We start from the raw sequence: 16,330 nt of genomic DNA, 5'->3' as shown, positions 1-16,330 counted from the left end.
ACAATGTTTGTTATCCGTCCATTTTTTATTGTTCTCCTTCTAATCTGTCTAATATCTAATCTAATAGTATCTGCTAAATTAAAATTCAATTAATAAAAATGTTTTAAATTTTACAGGTGCGAAACGATTATTTAAATGCAAATCATTCGACGTTGGATCAAGACGTTGCGGTTCAATTGTGCTGTTTAGAAATTAGGTATTTTTTTAAAGACATGCCACAAATTGCTTTGGATAAAAAAAGCAACTTGGAATACTTGGAACGTGAGGTTCGTACTATTATCATTCTTTTTAATTAATTATTGTAATTATCAATTTTTAATGTAATACAATATATTTTTAATATACATTGAAAAAAAATTTATTTGCTTCCAATAACCGATTACTTGTCTATTATCAAATAAATATTTCCTTGAATCAAATACATTTTTTTTCAGTGTATAATTAAATTTAAAATTAGTAATATATTTTAACGAAAAAAAATTAAACTCAAGAGAAAAAGAAAAGAAGAAGTAAAGAGTAATGAATTTTTTCAAACAGGTCGGTTTACACAAATTTTTGCCACGCTCCGTATTAAATGGTATGAAACCCAAAGCTTTGAGGAAACTGATACAGCAGCATTTCAAAAAAGTTGCTGCCCTTTCAGAACTCGAGTGTATGTTTAAATTTTTCGATCTCCTACGCTCGCATTACCGATTTGATCAGGAGCGTTTTATTTGCGCTTTGGGAGTAAGTGTGACTTTTGTTTTAATATAAATTTAATTTAATTACATTTAAAATTTCATCGTCGCTTTTTATTATTTTATTTATTAAAATTAAATTTAAAAACAAATTAAATTAAAATTGATTAATTTTAAAATTAAATTTTATTTATTTACTTAACTAGCATGAATTTCAATTTTTGAATAATTTCAGATACAAAATTTAAAAAATTCACTTATAAAGAAAATAATTATTATTGTTTATTATTTGTAAAATATTTTAATAGAATTTTTCAAAAGAATTCAACAATTTTCCAAAATTTTCATAAATTGTTCGAAACAATTCAATTATTTTTATAAATAGTAAAATTCTTGACAAGAAATCAATTATTTTTAATAAAATTGCATAATAAACTTTCTCAAAAAAATTCAATTATTTTCTTAAAATTTGATACAATTCTTCGCAAACATTCAATTATTTTTAAAAATTTTGATTAAATTCTTTATGAGAATTGACATATTTTCAATACAATTTTAATTAAATTCCTCGAAGAAATTCAATTATTTTAGAAAATTTTAATTAAATTCCTCGGTGAAATTCAATTATTTTAGAAAATTTTAATTAAATTCCTTGGTGAAATTCTATTATTTTAGAAAATTTTAATTAAATTCTTTACAAAAGATTTCAATTATTTTCATTATTTATACAAATTTTGCACAGGAATTTATTTATTTTAAAGAATTTCAACAAAATCCTTCTCTAAACATTTTATTACTTTGATAAATTTCCATAAAATTCTTTATATAGGAAAAAATGTAATTAAATACTTCAAAAAAATTTAATTCTTTTCGTAAATAATAAAATTCTTTGTAGGAATTCAAAAATATTTTTCAATCAATTTTGAATAAAATTTCTCAAAAGAATTCAATTATTTTTAAAAAAAACTTGATAAAACTCTTCGCAGAAATTCAATTGCTTTGAAAAATTTTCATAAAATTATTAATGAGAATTACATTATTTTCAATAAAATTCTTTATAAGAAAGAAATATGTAATATTCTTTTCCAAAATAATTTTTTTCTATTCAGAAATTCAATTGTGACGCGACCCCAAGAAAGGTACCTATTATTTTGAAAAAGTTTGGTAAAATCGTTTAAAAATTTTATAAGTTTTTTTATTTTCTTAATTAACTCAGAATTCACTTATTTTATTAGTTTAGAATTTATTTTTCTAATTTACTAGACATTTATTTATTTAAGTTGCTTAGAAAAATGTGTATATCGTAAAAAATTCCGAAAAAGAATTATCTTTTCCATAAGCGCAATTCAATTAAAATTCATAAGTTTCCTAATTTTTGATTTCGAGAATAATTTTCTAGTTATTTGCAGGGTCGTTAATTTATTCTTGTAATTTTAGTCGAGTTGGTCGATTCCCGTGGAACTAGTCATTGGTCCCGACCTTGGAATTTCTTATATGGCGCACAGAGGAGGCACTGTTGTAAGTTTCGAAATTTCGAATAATTAAAAATATTCGAAATTTGATATTGTTCAATAAATTTAAGGAAACAAACTAAGGATCTATTTAAAAATACCTGTACATTACTAATAATAACTGTATTTTTAAAATAGATTTTTAGAATAATTTATTACAATTTAGTTAATTAAAAATAAGAAAGTTTTTTAATTAAATATTTTCTTAAATATTTTTTTTTTAATTAATTAATTCATTCATTTTTGAATTACAGCCGACGAGAATGACGGAATTTTCGCAAATTCAGTCAATTCAAACCCTCGTGTCGGACTGCAAGGAGCACACGAAAGCTTGTATAAAATTAAGAGTCGCAGGAGCAGCGGAAACGTTAAGCATCACTTGCTCGAGTTTAGATCAAGCCGAGAGTTTAGCGGATTTAATTGATGGATATTGTAGATTAGTCACTGGTAGTAATACATCTCTCTGGAATAGAAAAGGTAATATTACTTTTTCAAAGTAAATGAAAAAAACACGAAATTATTTCTAGAAAATTCTTCTATCAATGATGAAACTAATTTTAAAAATTAACAAAAAAAAACAAACATGTCTTTTTTTGAATCTTTAAATTAGTCTTAGAAATATTTTCTACAACTATTTATTTTAAAAAAAATTAAACAAAATTCACTAACACTAGGACAATTTCATTCTTATTACAAGCTGCTTCATGGAAAAATTATCCCTGCCCTTGCAAAGGTTTGTATTTTCTTTTTTGCTTTTTTAAACAAAAAAAATAAAACTTTTTTCGAATTTTTCACTGGGAAAATAATTAAGAATCTCTCTATTTTCTTTTACTCACTCACTCTCTCTTTTTCTGTCTTTCTTTTTTTTTCTTGATTATAAAAATAGACATTAATAGAAGATTTATTTTTAGATGCACATCCACCCAAGTACCGACAAGAGGAAACCGAAAGTCCGGAGAAAAATGCCGGCAAGACGGGAACAATTTTGTCAGAGGATTATGCAGAAATTGTTGACGAGGAAGGAGATTATTCCACTCCTGCGAGTATGTTTCGTAATTGTTTTTCTTTCGAGCTGCAAATATAATTCCTTTAATATGTTGAGAAATTATTTTTTCTATAATTTTTTTTCTTAGATTTAGATTCCTTTTTTTTAATTTTTATTTTCATAAGCAGGTTTATTGTTTATAAATCGATTTTTTGTTTATAAACCGATATTTTTTATAAATAAATTTTTTTTTATAAATAGATTTCTTGTTTATAAATCGATTTTTTGTTTATAAACCGATTTCTTTTCTATAAATAGATTTCTTTTTTGTAAATTTTACATTTTCTGTGTTTTAGCGAGAGACTATGAGATAGTGAGAAATCATGTGGAATTGGGCGAAATAATAGGCGAGGGACAATTTGGAAATGTTCATAAAGGATCGTATAAAGGACGCGATGGACAGACAATTGCCGTTGCTGTTAAAACTTGTAAAGTCGACGCGGATTTAGCAACAGCCGAAAAGTTTCTAGAAGAAGCGTGTAAGAATTTTTTTAATTATTTTCTATTTCTCTTCTTGATTCGCTGGGAATAATCAGAATTTTATTACAATTTTCTAAAGTAATTTAATGAATTTAAGGAATTTTATTAAAATATAGAAAATAATTGAATTCTTACGAAAAATTTTATTATTAATTTAAAAAAAATTAAATTGTTTTGAAGGATTTTTTATAATTTTAGAAAATAATTGAATTCTTTTGAATGATTTTATAATGAATTAAGAGAAAAATGGAATTATTTCGTAAAAATTTATTGAAAATTATTGAATTTTTGCAAAGATTTTACTATTTTAAAAAAATAATTGAATTATGAAAGATTTATTAAAATTTTTAAAAATAATTGAATAAATATTTTAGCATTGTCAAAGAAATCAATAGTAAAAAAATTAAATGAAATAAATTGTCCTCTATAAAATTGTGATAATTAATTATTTATTGGGACAATTTACTTTCTTTTTTAGACATAATGCAGCAGTTTGAACATCCACATATCATTAGATTGATCGGCGTGTGCTCTGAGGCTCCGATTTGGTTAGTTATGGAATTAGCGAGGCTTGGAGAAATGCGTGCCTACCTACAGTCAAATAAACACAGACTTGATTTGGCAACACTTTTACTCTATACTTTTCAACTCAGCACTGCTTTGTCCTATCTTGAGAGCAAGAAATTCGTTCACAGGTAAATAATAATTTTCCTTTTTTGTAAATTTTCATTAAAATCGACAATTAATTAATTTACATTGCAATTAAAGACATGAAAATAAAAATTGAAATAAAAATTATAGAGACATCGCGGCGAGAAACGTTCTCGTCTCGGCTCACAATTGCGTGAAATTGGCAGATTTTGGATTGAGTCGTTGGGTTGAAGATCAGAGTTATTACACGGCGAGTAAGTGTAAACTGCCAATTAAATGGATGGCGCCTGAAAGTATAAATTTCCGAAGATTTACAACATCATCAGACGTATGGATGTTTGGTGAGTTTTTTGTATTTTTCATAATTTGTTTTTTTCTGCACTAAACGCTGTTTAAATACTAAATATTAATTATTATTATTATCTTGTAAATTAATATATAAAATTATTATATTTTATAATTTAAATACTTAATTTTCTTTCTCCTCAGGCGTTTGTATGTGGGAAATTTTGATGTTGGGAGTAAAGCCATTCCAGGGTGTGAAGAATAATGAAGTTATTCGTAAACTGGAAAATGGTGAAAGACTCGCTCTGCCAAATCACTGTCCACCGAGATTGTATTCGTTGATGTCCCAGTGTTGGAGTTATGAGCCAAGCAAGAGACCAACATTCAAAGATATTCGTGAAACGTTACAGTGAGTTAAAAATAATTTTTTTACCGGGGGTTACCATAGGTCAGGGAAATCGGAAAATACTCCGGAAAAGTAAAAATTATCAGGAAAAAGATAATGGAATTTTATTAAAATTTCAGATTCAAAATTAAAATAGCAATTAAATTATTAATTAAAGTAATCAATTGTAATTCAATTATTTTCAATACGATTTCAATAAAATTTCTCAAAAGAATTTAATTATTTTTGAAAATTTGATGAAATTCTGAGTAAAAATTCAATTATTTTGAAATATTTAATAAAATTCTTAGCGGAAATTCAATTATTTTGAAAAACTTCGATTAAATTCTTTATGAGAATTCCTGGAAAAAATTTAATTATTTTCGAAAATTTTAATAAAATTCCTTTCAAGTTTTCAATTATTTTCATAATTTATGAAATTTTCAGGAGAAATTTAATTATTTCAAAGTATTGTAATAAAATTCTTCACAGAATCTCAATATCAATAAAATTACTCCAAAGAATTTATTTTAAATTAAGAAAGAAAAATAGGTTTTTTAAAAATTTTAATTTCAATTTTGTAAGATTATTAAATTTTAGAAAATAAGTAAGAAAAGAATTTTATTAAATTTTTTGAAAACAATTGAATTTTTGAAGAATTTTAATTGAAAATAATTGAGTTTTGCTATTTAAATTTGTACAATAATTGAAATTGTCCACAAATAGTGTATTTTTTGTGTATCTATTTATTTTTAGTGTAAATCAAAATTTTTATTAGTAAAGAAACAATATTTTTCAAGAATTATTTATTAATATTTATTATATTTTATAGCGAAATTCTATTGGATGAGAAACATCAACAACAGGAGACAATGAAGCGGGAAAATCGTCGAGTGCAAGCAATGTCATGGGGTATGTTTTTACTTCTTAATTAAATTTTTTCCTCTTTAAATATTTTGAAAATGATTTCGTATTTAAATAAAAAGTAACTGTGCCTCTTCAAGTAATTATCTTCTTCCTTCCGGTTGATAAATAATATTTTTTTCCAATTATTCCAGCCGGAGCGGACGATATTCCACCGCCGAAACCATCGCGTCAGCCGCCAAATGCAGGAGATCAATTGCAAGCAGCGCCCGTCTCAACGTACATCGTGGCCCAGAGTCCAGAAGTCCTGGCGCAACTCCTCAAGGACAATCAGGCCCGGGGGGTATGTCCCTCAGTCTATACAACGCCCGCCACTCCATTCAACAGTCTCGCCGTTCAATTCCAAGACGAAGATCAAGTCCTGACAACCGGCTCGGTTACAGACTTGCAATTCTTCGATCCCACCATCGCCGAATCATCATCATCACTCCTTTCCCATCATGAAAACAATTCCGCCAATTCGACTCTCTCAGACACGAATCTCGATTCCTTTGATTCATCCGACACCATGTCATCCCACTTGTCCAGTCTCACAATTTCCGAATCCACTCATCAAAATCAATCGCCCGCCTCAACCAGAAGCCAGAGGATTAAAGAGATGCAGAATTTATATTCAGTCAGTTCAAAAGTCATTGGCAATATAGCCGGCGATCTTTATTCCCCAGTGCAAAAATTCGCCCCAGTCGCCACCTCGTGCAGCGCTGAAATCTACGGCCCCGTCGCTAATTTCTCCCAAAGTTCAGCAATCGTCGGCAATCTTAGTCAAAGTCCAAGTGTTGGCGGTAATTTCGGCGAAAATCCCGGTACGCAATTATCTAGTCTCATCACACAAGCATCGTCGTCCTCCTCATCATCATCATCACTGATGAGTCAATCGTTCTCCGGTCAAATCCCATCGCAAAATTCCTCCAATCTCCCCACCTCCGCCGTTGAATGCCTCTACGGCCCAGTTCTTAAATTTCGTGCTCAAAATCAGGGTGAAATTAAATCCACAACCCCACCGAATGTCTCGCACATTCAAAGTTCACGTGTCTACAGTCCAACGCCAATGCAAAGCTATCAAACTCAATCCCTATATCCCCAGAATTATCAAATTTATTCCAATCTCCCAGGTCAGGAGCAAGTTTACGTCTCTCGCTCTCAAGTTGTGCAGAGACAAAATTCCCAAAATTCACAGCAGCAAAATTATCCCCCGGTTTCTTATTCTCAGGCGCCAATTTACACGGTTCATGCGACACCAACGGGAATTGTTCAGGCGCAAAAAATGCAAATGCAAAGTGCTAATTCGCAAATAATGTCGCAACAGAGTCATTTTAATGTTTCGAATTCAAGCGCATCGGTTGCTATTCTACAGCAACAGCAACAGCAACATCAGCATCATCATCATCATCCACAGCATCAACAGCAAATGATGCCAATTTGCCGACAAAATTTACCGCCACAACAGATGGCGAATGTCATTACTGGCAAGGCAATTACGAATTTCATTTTACAAAAGACAGACGATTTATTGACGACTTCCATTGACGGAATTATGTCCGGCTCGCTGGTGTCCTCGGCAGTCAGCGACAGTACAGTGTCATCGTGCAGTTCCATGACTGAAGAAGTTCAGCATGAACAGGTTTGCAAATGCCTCTCTACGAATGACAAAAAAAACAAAATCAAAGCATTTTTATCCCTCTACCCCATTTTTTTAATTTATTACACTGGTCTTAGAAGGAAAAATAGAAACCATCAACTATGATTGGTTTCTTTGACAATGATTATTAGTTTTCGACAAAAAAAAGGCAAAAAGTTGAGAAATTCAGTTAATCTGAATTTTAATTTAATCGAATTCTATTCAGATTTTAACCGATTGAAATTCTAATCATATTCAATTTCTTAAAACTAATTCTAATTCTAAGTTTTATTCGTCAAGATATTAATTAATTAAATAAATATTAATTAATTGTAAATTATAACATATTAATTGATACAAATTTTAGGTTTTAAATTCTACTTTATCAAAATTCGAAATTATCTTAATTTCAACTCATTTTAATATTAAATAGAAGCAAATTCAATACATCGGAACTTCAAATTAGTAAACTTTCCATTTATTTAAAGATTTATTGATTCAAATTTCAAATTATCAAAAATTTTAACTATTTAAGCTTCAGTTAATGATAAAATTTCAATTATTTAAATAAAATATCAATTATTTTAAAAAAATTTTTATTATTTAGATAAAATTTCATTTATTTAAATAAAAATTAACAGTCGATTTCAAAAAATTAGAATTAAATTTTATTCGATTCACATTTTTTAATCAATCGAATTTTCTATTTTATTCAAATTTAAATTCAATTTTAAAGTGATCTAACTTTTAATCAATTACAATTTGTTATTTGAGTAAAATAACAAATTTATTGATAAATTTTTTTTTTTGATAATTTTTTTCTTTTTAATGTTTTGAAATTTAAAATTAATGGAAAATCTAATTTAATGCTTTGAAGATAAAAAAATATGAAAAATTAATTTTTATAAAGAGTTTTATGAAAATTTTTGAATATAATTGAATTTCTGTGAATAATTTCATTAAAATTCTTTAAAATAATTAAATTCCTGCGAAAAGTTTTATAAATTATGAAAATAATAAAAATTTTGCTAGGAATTTAATTAAAATTTTTGAAAATAATTAAATTTTGTTGCGGAATTTAATTAAAATTTTTGAAAATAATTGAATTTTGTTGAGGAATTTAATTAAAATTGTATTAAAAATATTTCAATTCTCATAAAGAATTTAATAAAAATTTATCAAAATAATTGAATTTCTTGTGTAAAATTTTATTAAAATTATTCAAAAAAATTAAATTCCTGGGAAGAATTTGATTAATAAGGAAAGTAATTCAATTCTCTTAAATAATTTTATCAAAATTTCCCAAAATAATTGAATTTCAGTCATGAATTTTATTAAAATTTTCGAAAATCATTGAATTTTTTCAAAATATTTAATTAAAATTATACATATTGAAAATGTTTAAATTCACATAAAGAATTTAATCAAAATTTTTCGAAAAATTGAATTCCTGGGGAGAATGTTATATTAATTATTGCTAAAAATTGTACCTAATTATTGAGATAAAATATTAATTATCTAAATAAAATTCCAATTATTTAAATAAAAATGAAATTAATTTTAAAAAATTTTAGTTTAATTAAATTTTATTTTATTCAAATTTCAAGCTAATTTACAAGTAATACAACTTTTAATAAATTTTTTAAAAGTGTAATTAATAAATTGATTAATATTTGTTTAATATGTAAATTTTTATCGTTATTCAATTTAATGCACTGCAATTTTAAATTTTCTAAGTTTCAACTTATTTTAATTTTAATCAGAATCAGAAACATTTTAAACTTTAATTATTTATAATAATTTAAATTATTTAGAAAAAAATTAACAGTTGCCTTGCAAGTTTAATTCTTTAATTAAACATTTTTTTAAATCACTTTCTTGTCTTTTGTTTTCGGAAATTAATTTGAATTGAAGAAAGAATTTTTCCTAAATCTGTAAACCAGTCTAATATAAAAATTAAAATATTTCTTCCTTATTATTCCTCATTACCGATGAGCACTCGTTAGTTATCAAAATTGTATATATTTTCTCTAAGTACTCTCTAGGAGTATGGCACTCAAAATTTAGTTTTCTGACTTCAATTAATTTTTATTGTTTTATTATTTTCTTATTATCATTTTTGGTATTATTTAAATTTAAATTATTGTTATTACTTTCATTAGTTTTTTGTTATTTTTTGTTATTAGTGTTATTTTTATTATTAACACTATTTCTATACAATTAATACATAGAAAAAGAAACAATTTTTTTCAAAATGTGCAAATTTAGGTCAATTGTTTGTTGATGTTTTTTTTAAATAGTTGTCTATTTTGGGAGTAGAGATCGACCTTGTCACTTGATTTTAATGGTTCATTTATTTTAGTCACCTCTCTATATCGGATCATCGTTATTATTAGGTAAAAGCAAGAACATTGCAATTTTTCATTCAATTGTCATTGCTGAGTTGAAAAGTTTAAAAGACACATTTCAATATTTCTCATCATGTTTTTTGCAATTGTAAGTAAATTTTATTTTTCTTTAACTATTTATAATATACTGGAAAATAAAATTTTTCCATATTAATATTAATTTCATTTATCAATTGACGTAAATTTGCACAATTTTAATAGAGCAAGAGAAAATTTTTCCAATATAGTTTTTTAAAAATGAGGACTCATCTTTGGTTTCACGAGCGCACATATTTTAGAGAATTTAGAAAGCTTTTTGGAGTTTGACACAAAATATTGTATACAATGCAAAAAAAAGCACAAAATTCAAGTGCACCCCGATTCTGGTTTTTTATATAATTACATAGTTGGATTTAATCGTAGGGATTGTCGGTATTTCGTTGAAAATGGTTGAAATTCTTTTCTGGTTTGTTAGGATTATTTTTAAAGCATGGAGAATGAACAATGACACTGCATAGACATAATATCATCAATTTTGTATAACCACATCGTATGCATGCATGATATATATAATTATGTATTATATTATCCAATAGTTAAGTTATGATGTACATTTTATTATTCTTATTATTATTATTATTATTTCGAACTTGGTTTGCAAGGAATTATGCATCTCTTTAATTTTTGACTCTGTACATAAATTTGCAAATAATTTCCAATATTTTTGTTATCACCAATTATAGTTTACTGGCCTGGAATTTCACCTTAATTTTATACATAATATTAATTTTAATTATTAGATTTTAAGTTTGCTTTTTTGAAAATTTAGTTGGGTAAACATAAATGGAATGAAAATTCGTTTTTAAATTGTAAGAAAACAATAATTTTCGTTTTATAAATTTCAGAGAAACGCACAATCGCAAATATTCGAGAGTAGCGGAGAAATTTTCAATACCGGACTGGAGGAGGAAGCAAAACTTTTGGAGAAACGATTATTGGAACAGCAACGTCAATCAGAGGAGGACAGTCGATGGCTTGCGCGTGAAGAGGTATCTTTTCTCTTGGAAATAAAAATTTAATTCATTTTGTATTTAGAATTGTTTTCTTTTATACTAGAAATTTAATTTAGAAAGTGAGTTTAATGATTAAATTTAATTTTAAATGATTGCATTTTCTTTTAATCATAGAAACGACTTTCGATCGCAACGAGCGGTGATGAAAGTGCGAGTCCTCCAATTCCACGATCAGTGACTCAGTCTCCTAGTCATGAACCTCATACAACAAATACTGGATCTCTAGGATCGGACAAAGGATCTGAAAAAGTTATAATTGTCAAGGTAATTTTTTATTTCCTGACAGCAAATAAAAGAAGATTTTTTTGGAATCAAGCACTTTAGTCCCTTTAGTCGATTCAAAAATATTAATTTTAATTTTAGAAAAATAATATTTAAAAATTTTAATGAAATTAATCGAAACAATTTAAATAATTTCAAACATTTTAAAAAAATTCTTGCAAATAATTGAATTATTTTCGTAAATAATAAAATTCTTACGAAGGAGTTAAATCAAAACTTTTGATGAATTTCTTTAGAAGAATCTAATTATTTTCTATACAATTTTAATTAAATTCCTCGAAAGAATTTAATTGTTTTCAAAAGTTACGTTTACTATTTTCAATTATTATTCAACGAAAATTAAAAGACATTTCATTTCTAAATATTAATTTCAATTTTTTAAATAATTTCAGATTTAATTCTTTAAAAAATTCAATAATTAACTAATATAGATTAATTATAATTATTTACTGTTTTTAAAAAATTTAGTAAATTTTTTTGCATGAATTTAATGACTTTCAGTATAATTTCAATGAAATTTCTCAAAAGAATTAAATTATTTTGAAAAGTTTGATACAATTTTAATTAAATTCAACAAAAAATTCAATTATTTTCATAATTGATAAAATTATTCTCAGAAAGTTAATTATTTAAAAAAATTTTAATAAAATTCTTTGCAGAAATTCAATTACTTTGAAAAATTTCAATAAAATTATTTATAAAAATCAAATTATTTTCTGAAGTAATTAAATTCTTCGCCAAAATTTTATTATTTTGAAAAGTTTTGATATAATTATTTATAAGAATGAAAATCAAATTAAATACTCTAAAGGAATTTAATTATTTTCCTACAAAATAAAATTCTTCTCTAAAAAACAATAATTTTGAAAAATTTTGGTAAAATTCTTTATAAGAATTTATTTATTTTTAATAGAATTTTAATCAAATTCTTACCCAGATTTCAATTATTTTTCTAATTTATAAAATTGTTTACAAGAATTAAATTATTTTAATAAATTTTAATGAAATTATTCAATTTCAATTATTCAATGAAATTCAATTACTTTAAAAAATTTTGGTGAAATTATTTATGAGAATTGAATTGAATTACTTTCATAATTAAAATCAAATTCTTCCCAGGAATTTAATTATTTTTAACAATTTTAATAAAATTTTACACAAGAAATTCAATTATTTTGATAAATTTTGATTAAATTCGCTATGCGAGAATTAAAATATTTTTAATACAATTTTAATTAAATTCCTCGAAAAAATTCAAATATTTTCAAAAATTTTAACAAAATTCTTAGCAATATTTCTATTATTTTTACAATTTATAAAAATTTTCGCAGGAATTAAATTATTTTAATGAATTTTCATGAAATTATTCACAGAAATTAAATTACTTTGAATAATTTTGTTTAAATTATTCAAAATTTCGATAATTTTGTATTTATTTGAAATTATTTGATTTTTGTTTTTTTCTAGAAAATGGAACCAACGCCAACTGCAGATCTCGATAGAACCAATGATAAAGTTTATGACTGTACAACATGTGTGGTTAGAGCTGTAATGTCCTTATCACAAGGTAACGAGAAAACCCCTTTGATTAGATTATAATTAACTTATTATTTACAATTTATATTATTTTAATTTTCCGACTTTTCATTTTCATAGGCGTTCAACAAAGTAAAGCGGACCAATATTTGGAACTAGTGAGAAGAGTAGGAATCGAATTACGATCACTTCTTTCATCTGTAGACATTCTAGTCGAAATTCTACCAGTTTCTGCTCATCGAGAAGTTGAAATGGCCCACAAGGTTCTCAGTAAGGACATGCTGGAACTTGTTTCCTCCTTGAGACTCGCTCAAAATTATAGTGCAACAACTCTCGACGCCGAATATCGAAAGTGAGTTGAATCTCTCAATTATTTCCATATTTTTCATCTTTTATCTTTTTATTTATTTATTTTTCCAGAGAATTCGAAGACTATATTCACTCAGAATTGATTTGTCCGAATTTCTTCGTTTTATTATTTTTCTACAATTTGAAAACAATTAACTTCGACGTTAATAATTAATTTAATTAATTTTATTTTTGATAATTATGGAATAAATTTTGATTTTCTTTTCCAAAGGGGAATGCTGTCAGCGGCACACGTTCTGGCGATGGACGCAAAAAATCTCTTGGACGTGATTGATTCGATTCGAATACGCTATCCGTACGTTGACAATCAAATTTGTCAAAGGCAAAATGACACTTTCATTCGAGGTTCAACGCCCGAGAATCGAATTCGCTCGAGTCAGTCGGGCGAACATCTTCTTAGGAGAAGTCAGTCGAGTGAGAGACAAGTTCACACCTTCCGACAAAGTCAGAGTGGCGACGTCTTGCATCGTATGGGTCAATCAGTTGATCGTTCATTGCAGGTGAGACCATTTTTTTCTACTTATTTCTATTTTTTTCTATTTTTTTTTTTTTACTTTTTTGATACTTTATTTAACTTTTTTTATTATTTTATTCAACTTTTTTTTACTTTTTTCCCTTGTTTTTAAATGATTTTTTTCTATTTTTCTAGTTTTTTTCTTTTTAAAAAGAAAATCAGAGTTTACAAATAGAAAAATTACAGGACAGTCAATCGGACTCGAGTGCAGTCTCAAGTTTAGAGAGACGTCATCATATGGTGACAAATAGTCTCGAGAGAAATTCAACGACACGCAGACAAATGGCAACAAATAGTCTTGAACGTAAACGTCCCTCTCTATCAATTGGCACTGGAAATTCTGTCAATCTCCCACCAATGGTTCCAGTCTCTTGTAATATAGTTCAAACGAAAGCGCCAATAATTCATCCAAGCACAACATTATCGTCAGAAGTCGCGCAATCAGTTTTTGCGTTGAATAATAAAGTTGTCAATGAATCGCAACAAGAGAGCTAGCAACAAGGAAGCGCGCGATGAGTACAATTTTAAATTTCCATAACGATTCCATTTTTTTATTTAATTACCTCAATATTGAAAATTCGACACAATTTTAATTATTTTCAAATTGAATAATTTTCAGAATTTTTTTTTTATTTTCAAGACGTAAATCATTTTTCTTGAAAACGTACTTATTTAATAGGACAGTATTCGTTATTTGTAGATCGTGTCTTTAGATAATAAGTTATAAAAAAAAACTAGTGTGTACTGTATCGAAATCAGCACTCCAAAGCTTTAGGAAGTACAGTTATTAATATTTTTTTTTTTTTGTTAAAACGATGATGTACCAAACTCGAATGCGGACTGACACAAACGAGTCTAGTTTAGTATATAAATATTATATATAAAATATAAATTTCAGGGGCAAAAGAAAGATTTTTCATTGTCCTGGATTTTGTTTCTGAGAAAGAAAAAAGCATTTTACGAAAAGAAAGAAAGGAAAAAAAATTGTTGCTGTCGTTGAAAGTTTTACGGTTTTAGGTCTATGTCATCTCCTAAGTTGATTCTATATTAGATATTTATCGAAAGAATGGAAAAAAGTACAGTAATTAATATAATGACAACAAATTTTTATTTTTGAAAAATTTCAGGAAAAATTTTTTTTTCTAAATTGAAAGCAAAGGAGAATTTTAATTTTGTTTCTATTCAGAAAAAAATGTTTTAAATTTTTTTAAAATTTCAATCGAATAAAAGAATATTACGATTTTTTCTGGGCGGACATTTTTTTTTACTCTACGAACTGAAAAGAGAGAAAAAGTGTAAAAGAAGAAAAATGGGACTGAATGTTATTTTTAATTAAACTATTATTAGATGGAATTTTTTATATAAATGTACAAGTTTGTGGCGTTTATACAGAATGTTTTGTAAAATGTGGAAAATGTTTTTTGACGCGTTAGTTCCTACGAAATATTTTTCAGCTATTTTGTAAAAGAAAAAATCCACTTTACAATTTTATGGTTGTCGAAAGAGATAAAAAAGAAGATTTTTAAAAAAAGGGAGAAAGAAAGGAAAAGATAGAATTACAATTTAAGAATTCGATATTAGAGATGGGCATCGAATTTTCGAGTCTTTACAATAAATTTTTTTTAAATTTAATACTTATAACAAATTTTATTTCGAAAAAAACAATTTTTGAATTTTTAACTATTATCTTACTCTCAGTAAGAGTTTTTACCTATTTTTCGATTTAATTTTGAAAATTTTTTAAGAAAACTCACTCGAAAATGTATTTCATTTTCAAAATATTAAAATTACGAATTTTAATCGAATTTTAACTCTAATTGAAAATGAAAATTGCACATCTCTAGTCGTTATGTTCCTGAGTAAAACGCCTTTTGTGCAGCATAGATATTCTTAGTGTTTCCTTAAATAAAAAAAATATATAATCTTCCACATTTTTCTAGAAGAGAAACAAATATTTATTCCGTATTTTTTCCTTATTTTTTCGAAGATTGAAATCTTCACGAAATAATTTCATTCTAGAAAAATGTGAATAATTTTTTATTTATAAGCTGCAAAAACTCGAGTTTTTATATAAAAAAAATATATACGCTACGCACACTATAAGAAAAATATTTGTGCCAAGTCACAAAAAAAAAATTCGCAGTAGAAAAATAAGTTCAGTGACTAAAAGAAAAAATACAAGCAGCATTCTTCCTAATTAGACGCTTGAAAAAATTTTTTTCCATAATATCAACGCTGCTATCGTGTTAAAAAAAACAAATAATAAAAAAAAATTTCACGAAACTGTAAATATTCCATTTTTCGTAAATCATCAAATTTTACATGATTCCATGCATAAACATAATTATACAAAAAAGGTATTCAATTAAAATACTCAAAAAAAAACAACATTTGCTAGTTTCATTAGTGTTAAGATTTTCTTTTTTTTAATATAGAAAAAAAGACACAAGTCATTTATTAAGTTTCTATAATTGCTCAGAAAAATATGTATTAGATATGTAATATTTTTGTTGATATTCGATTTTTAATTATTTATAAACGAGGATAAGATTTTTACCAAAAAATTTACTATTTATAATTTTTTTACAATATA

The 16,330-nt window shown here is 25.9% G+C and overlaps 1 protein-coding gene across 6 annotated transcripts in view; it reads left to right on the top strand.

The window, feature by feature from the left end:
- The window catches only part of LOC122505466 (focal adhesion kinase 1), a 130,195-nt gene extending 114,175 nt beyond the window's left edge, over positions 1-16,020 (top strand). For 3 of the 6 annotated variants that reach the window (XM_043617098.1, XM_043617095.1, XM_043617096.1), the window contains 18 exons: positions 117-266; positions 538-726; positions 2,115-2,195; positions 2,443-2,665; positions 2,886-2,921; positions 3,100-3,231; positions 3,530-3,712; positions 4,192-4,408; positions 4,515-4,705; positions 4,854-5,058; positions 5,867-5,946; positions 6,093-7,579; positions 10,869-11,012; positions 11,151-11,300; positions 12,786-12,885; positions 12,975-13,206; positions 13,435-13,723; positions 13,924-16,020. In XM_043617098.1, coding sequence (XP_043473033.1) covers positions 117-266; positions 538-726; positions 2,115-2,195; positions 2,443-2,665; positions 2,886-2,921; positions 3,100-3,231; positions 3,530-3,712; positions 4,192-4,408; positions 4,515-4,705; positions 4,854-5,058; positions 5,867-5,946; positions 6,093-7,579; positions 10,869-11,012; positions 11,151-11,300; positions 12,786-12,885; positions 12,975-13,206; positions 13,435-13,723; positions 13,924-14,232 — 4,398 coding nt within the window. In that variant the 3' untranslated portion in view covers positions 14,233-16,020. Of the gene's footprint in view, positions 1-116; positions 267-537; positions 727-2,114; positions 2,196-2,442; positions 2,666-2,885; positions 2,922-3,099; positions 3,232-3,529; positions 3,713-4,191; positions 4,409-4,514; positions 4,706-4,853; positions 5,059-5,866; positions 5,947-6,092; positions 7,580-10,868; positions 11,013-11,150; positions 11,301-12,785; positions 12,886-12,974; positions 13,207-13,434; positions 13,724-13,872 lie in introns of all 6 variants that reach the window. The other 3 variants (XM_043617101.1, XM_043617100.1, XM_043617097.1) reach the window with 3 other exon arrangements.
- The last annotated feature ends 310 nt before the right edge of the window (positions 16,021-16,330 follow it).

This window comes from Leptopilina heterotoma, unplaced genomic scaffold (assembly GCF_015476425.1).
Source record: "Leptopilina heterotoma isolate Lh14 unplaced genomic scaffold, ASM1547642v1 Lhet_36, whole genome shotgun sequence".
In the NCBI taxonomy this organism is placed as follows: domain Eukaryota; kingdom Metazoa; phylum Arthropoda; class Insecta; order Hymenoptera; family Figitidae; genus Leptopilina; species Leptopilina heterotoma.
Note: the sequence above shows the minus strand (reverse complement) of the source record. Positions and strands in the feature narration are given on the sequence as shown.